Source organism: Sabethes cyaneus, chromosome 3, assembly GCF_943734655.1.
Source record: "Sabethes cyaneus chromosome 3, idSabCyanKW18_F2, whole genome shotgun sequence".
Taxonomy (NCBI): domain Eukaryota; kingdom Metazoa; phylum Arthropoda; class Insecta; order Diptera; family Culicidae; genus Sabethes; species Sabethes cyaneus.
In genome coordinates this window covers 94,330,175-94,336,453 of record NC_071355.1, presented here as the reverse complement: position 1 = coordinate 94,336,453, position 6,279 = coordinate 94,330,175, and the positions used below count along the sequence as shown (strand labels likewise).

General features: G+C 39.1%; 1 protein-coding gene across 1 annotated transcript; it reads right to left on the bottom strand.

Annotated features, from left to right (window-relative positions):
- Positions 1-1,404: 1,404 nt before the first annotated feature.
- Positions 1,405-6,279, bottom strand: LOC128744498 (ras GTPase-activating protein 1). Its single transcript, XM_053841551.1, has 9 exons — positions 6,154-6,279; positions 5,693-5,946; positions 5,519-5,632; positions 4,476-5,461; positions 4,061-4,407; positions 3,077-3,989; positions 2,840-2,993; positions 2,375-2,767; positions 1,405-2,310 (listed from the first exon to the last, which is right to left on the bottom strand). The coding sequence occupies exons 2-8, from the start codon at positions 5,856-5,858 to the stop codon at positions 2,616-2,618; spliced, it is 2,832 nt and encodes a 943-aa protein (XP_053697526.1). The 5' UTR covers positions 5,859-5,946; positions 6,154-6,279; the 3' UTR covers positions 1,405-2,310; positions 2,375-2,615.

Here is a 6,279-nt window from a genome sequence, read left to right as displayed (position 1 = left end):
ATACTGATTACCGTTGATTACCCGAATTAATTGGGTAATTGATTACAAAAGTAATCTCCGATTACTACGCACTAATGCACCTTACTAGAAACCCCTTGATCGGAGTGTTTAAAAATATCGATAATTATTTATTTTGTAATCAAAAAACTGTACCGTTATTATCGATGTCTCGAAAATATCGATAAGTATCGATATGTTTTCCATCATATAAGAAAAACACGAAAACGTCAGCAGCAGTTTCGTCAACGTAAATATAGTAAACCCAATATTTTTGTTCCAAAATAGTGAGATTTACCCAGACCGAAAATGGTAAAACGTTCCGTATAGTTATAGTCATATATTTAACATTTACCATTTTTTAGAGTGCGATTTTCAACTTCCAGAGCTTACTCTCCGTTCTCCTGTTGATGATTTGCACTTGTGCATATTTACGATCGCTTTTTCCCAGTCTGATTGACAGGAACAAAACGGGGTATGAATACCAATACCGGTAGATTAGAGATTTACATTTAGTTTATTTTCCTCTTTGAACTTTGCTCTGCAGGATGCTGGGTATATTCTGGAAATTAGCACGAATTGGCGAGCGAAAATCTCCTTGGGTTGGATTGGCGTGTGTACTGATGGCAGCATCGATACTGTTTTACACCTAATGATGTTCCTTTTTGAGTCATTTCTATTCGTGGTTTGCTAAGCGATTAATTATAATTATTTTAACACATGTTACAATTACTGAGAGGTGAGAATATATGTACCAAAATCGTGTCACTCTTTGAATAATTTAGAGCCCGAGAACTCATAATCCAATATTGCAGGTAGATAATTGTCAGTCTCATACTAATAATTATCCGGTTTAATCTTACATCTTTGTTCGAATGCTTTAGAGACTAGAGAGATTTGACTTAGTGACCAATTTGCCTTTGATGCCATATTCAAGAATGCCCTCTTCGCTTGATCAAGGTATCGAATAAAGATTTTCTCAACAGCAAGGCATTCGAATAATGCGAACAAAATTCTCATCTCGGCTTCAGATGCAAGAATATTAATCCTAATAACTAAGAACTTTGTATCGTACACTCAAATCTTGTTTTACGTCCACTATTGGGGAGACGTAAAAAAAATCGGTCGTAGAAAAAGAGGACGTTTATTCAAATTTTGGACGTAAAACGAAATCACGTAAAATGAATGGACGTAAAGAGATTCTAGTATACTAATAAGGCAGGCTTATGAGTAGCAGCGGGAACATACAACATCTTAAATAACAGTTTTACATATTCAGGCACATAAGACCCGGTGCCAAGGATGAAGTTCTTCGGAAATTAATGTGGAGCGAAGTTATTGCTTGGTAGGTCTTAGGCATGGGTTGGCTTAGACTTTGAATATTGCCATTTCTTTCTTTTTGTTTTGAGAAAAGTACACTTTTTTATTATTTCGTTAATTATTTGTAATATTCTGCGTTTAAATATGATTATAAAAATGCATTGAAAATTGTCTGGGCTGAAGCTTGGCCTAATTGATCTGGGTGACAGCAGAGAAAATATTTTAATAAAAGCATATAAAAAGTAGAAAATAACATATTTATAAATATCTGTGTATTAACTAAAATGGCGTTTTTTTTGCACTCGCTATCAACGTCCCTGCAATCAACTTTCAAATACACCGCACTTATCAAGTGACCTAGGATGTATCTGGGCTTTCGAGCAGAGCGGAAAACGCAAGTAAATGCACGTAGACAAAGTCTCCTAAACGCTACACTGAGAATTGAATCTCCACGTCTTTTTGGTATAATATTCTGTTTTTTAGTTCCTGTTTGTTTCCAACATGCCACTAGAATTAAAATTATTTCGTTTCTTATTATGGTATGGGTTGATTTTCGTTTGTTTCGCTGACACCACACTATTCTACGAAAGTAGTTTCTTCGGTTTACACAGTCTAGAACGTTATCAATCTGTTCAAATGTAAATTATTTCTATGAGTTTATTTATTTTTCAATTATTCGGCAGTTTGCTAAAACAAGAAAAAAACATTTGGGATGCAAAACACGAACTGGTATGTCCAAGAAGTGGATCTATTGTTACTATTTAATCATGTTTCTCTAGCGGATATTTCAACTAAGATAACCAGACTTTACAAGTCTAGAATGGTTGCTATTTCGTTAAGACATATTAAAACCCAAACTGGTAATGGAAAATATCCTATTCTTTGTTGTGCGATGAAATATACGTCCATTTTATTTGCTCCGTTTTTGTCAAAATTTTATGCCTAAAGATATCTCTCCTGAGTACCGTAAAATGCTATAAAACGATTGTGTAGCTGTAGAATACAATTTATCGTTAGAACAATACAACAAATAAGCAGCTTTAGAATTTAACTTTACCTACTCCAAAAATTCAGAGTAAACCAAAACTAAAATGTGCAACATCTTGGAAATTTAAGAGTGCTCAAACTCTGGAAATTCTGTTATATACGGGTAGTATTTATACTCTCAAACGGGTAAATTAGCCCCGACATTGTTTGTGTTCAAGACGTTAACGTCAAAGGAAGTGTAAGATTTTAGACCAATGTATTACATCCATATTGTTCTTCGACTTCGCTTATTTTGCTCGTTTGCTCACAGATTAGCTGATCATCTCGCGATACTTAAGTTTGTGCTTCGACAGCATATCGGTGACTGTGACCAATTTCTTGAGCGCATTGTTAGTCTTACTCATTGATTGCAATTCCGGTAGGTACGAAACGCAGATGTGATGCAGAGTGGCAAGCTCCCGTCCTGTCAATTGGAAAATATACAGTTTTTTTTAGTGTGGTTTGAACTTAACTTTGATAATGCCAAATTTCATACCTGCATCTGTGCTTGAGAGTGTACAGTTGTTTTGTTCTACCATACAACCCGGTGGTGGATTTGGATCCGTCACTGAGGATAGCTGATCTAAAAAGACAATCATACGCTCCTTATTTTTTAAAATAAACGGATTCACCACTTCCATGTAGGGTTCCTATTTTTGCAATTAAATTAAAAGAAAAAAAATATGCGTATTGAATACGGAGGATTTGGAGATGGAAATTTTGCGTAGCATACCTTTCCGCCAAACTCGACCAAATTTGCCAAGTTTTGCAAACATTTGGCAACCATAATAAGTGTCCGAGTAGCCATCTGGTGAGGTGTTTCGCTGACTAGACTGAATTGACGTGGATTGAGCAAAGCTGGACAAAGAAGACGTAAGAATATGAATCCAGACACGATACGGGTACGCACAAGTCGTTCGGTTGGAGAGGGCCATTTGGCTACCACCGCCTTTTGGAGACAGTTACAAATATAGCGCACTGTCCGTGGGCATGCATCTGGCGAAGTAAAGATTGACTGAGTGACTTGGTCCAGAATCATTAGCAGGAATTCGGCATTTGAGCAGGCATCGTCGTTGACATCCATTTTTGTTGGATTCAATTCTCCTGACTGCTTACTTTCAAGTATTCTTTGGATTGTGTCGGAAACAGCTGATTGGAGGAATACTATGCATTCGGCACGCATGTAAAGATCCATGAGTGTAGTAGCCAACGAAGCACCTCGAAACAACGTGGTCGTCTCATTTTCACGTGCCACTTCGGCCTGGCAGAGTATTCTCAGCAATTCTGTTTCACGTTTCTCATGGCGAAACACTTTCAGCAGCGACGTTGCCAACGGGATGCGGTCATTGTGGCAAATTTCAGCCAACGCGCGAACTGCGTTCAATTCCGGCTCAACCAGTAGCTGTTGTAACGGGCTATATTCTTCGCACGGCATAACCAAATCGTCTAAATAGCGTATACGCAAGCGAATTGAGCCCCATTCGCCCATCGGTGTCATGCCGATTAGCGGATACCATTCCTCAGTTTCCTGACCATTTTTAAGTCCGCACAAATCAACGATCAGCTCTGCAACCTCCGAATCTTTGCCACGTTTACCTTTGCTCAGTACAGTGATAGTCACAGTAACCACATCTGGTGGGACATCACTGAAAAGGGATAAAACCGACATATTTAGAAGGATAACAGTTCATTAAATAGAAACCAAATATCTACTCACTCCAACACAAATTCCTCTTCCCAGACCGGATCTGGAGCGGTTTTGACTCGTGTTTTGCCCACTTTTACTTGGTTAAGAGACACAATGCAGTACGGATGCGGAACTAACTTGAACGGCAATCGGTGTGCTTCTAGAATTTGAAGATTGAGACAGCGCAATTCTCGCAGTCGAGGTACTTTCGACTGGGCCTTGCTGAGTTGAGACACACAGTGGGATTTGAGAGCAGTAACCCATTCAATGTAACTTTCCTGACTGTTGGCACATAGATAGGAAATCGTTGCTAAGCATGGAAGTGCACGCTCAACAATCTGGAAGCAGTGCTGCCTTTCCCAGAAAGATTCATGGCACTGTGAAATATTAGAAACATTGTATTTGTTATAGGCAACTGTAACATAATGTAATAAAATATTCTCACCTGGTAGAGATAAGCACAGGAGAGATCAATTAATCCTTTTGGTTTCGTTTTCTTCGGGCTGTCGTAAAAGCATAGATGAGTTTCCGATCCTTCAACCAGCAAAGCAAAGTATAGTTGCTTCCATTTGGCAGTTTTGTCCGATTTTTTCAGCAAATAACCGTGATGTTTTATGCCCTTTGTTTTCTTCAAAATGTTTTGATCACGACATTCACGCAAAGTAGCATAGATTTTCTCGGCAGCACTAGCCACGCTGGTAGGTGGATGGTACTCCGGTTGACTGCCGTTGATTACCGCGTGCATCAATGTATGACCTTCAACAATCTGTTCCTTTCGGTATCGGTTGATGACTGCATCCAAGCACTCGAAGGTCCGTCCTCCCATCAGGTAGCGAACACCTTTTTTCTCAATACGAAAACGTTGAATTTGATTGTTTATGTGGAAAAAAAGAGAATAATCTCCTGGAGAGTTATCACTTGGTCTAACCAAGAAGCTCCCTGGGCCAGCTTTGACCAGCATATCGACCGCTTCGTTCTTTGAGCAAGTTGGATGGAACCATGAAAATACCGTATTTGGATCAATGCTAGGATCCAAATCTTCCACTAATTCACGGAAAATCATCCCCTGCTCTCCGGTTCGATGAGCGGTTACCCAGAGCCAGCCGTCTCCCATGTCATTATGTACGAAAAATATATCTCCCTTCTGGAAGGTCAATTCGTCAGTGTCGGGCATTTTCGTATATGGTAATATAGCCACAACGCGTTTCTTGTCATTGACTGGTTCAGGAGGTGGAATTGGATAAACTAGCTTTTCTCTTTTCAATAAATCGCTGCAAGATGTATAATAACCGACCAAATCGCTCAGGGAGAAAAACTGCCGTCCTCCAATATAAAAATCTCCACAAACTGCCGTAATACGGAAATGATTGATTCCCGTTCTTCCAGAGTAACTCAGAACGTACGAACCGGGCTTACGGTCACTCTCTCGAACTGAAAATCAATATAAAATGTACCAGAAACATATAAATGTTTCTAAGAAATACTTACCTAAATAGCTTCCGAGTCTGGAAGCAGATTTCAACCTCTGTTCAGCACTAAAGCGATCCAACCGTCCATGATACCATTCACTTTCCGGAGGAGCAGTTATCGCTGGACGATCTCCTGAAACAAAAAAATATTTATTGACCGAACAGGTCAGCAAGGAGAATTAGATAAACTTACCGTTCAACGTTGTCGGTCCGTCGAACTCATCCTGATCCAATTCCTGTGCAATATCACCGAGATCGATTCCACCGCCATCCTCAGACCCGGTGGAAGGCGAACCGAGTTTATCCCGTTGAAACCCTCCCAGCGCCCCACTTCCACTCATCCGCATCATATCTGCCATGACTACTTCTTTGTGCAAGGGCTCACTAGACTAGCTTCTGCTCTTAGCAGGGGGTAGCCAACAAAGCCTCTTTACAACCTTATAATTGCTGGAAATGCAGAGACAAATCATCTAATTCATTTGGTTTTTAAGCAAATAATAAAAAAATATTGGAATTTATTCAACATGCAAAATTTTTCACCCAGAACAAATTTAACACAGCAAAAGCAACAAAAAGTTTGTCAATAAAATGTCTGATAGGAAGCTGCGTATTTTTTCGATTTTTTCACCCTTTTTTGATTTTCTTTCCACTTACCCGTTCTGTACGAAGGTTACATTAAAATTCTACACCATTTTGACGTCGAAAATAACTTATTCGTTCACTAAAATAACAATTTTACACAGATTCACGCATTTGCACAGCTTTTGATGATTAATCGGA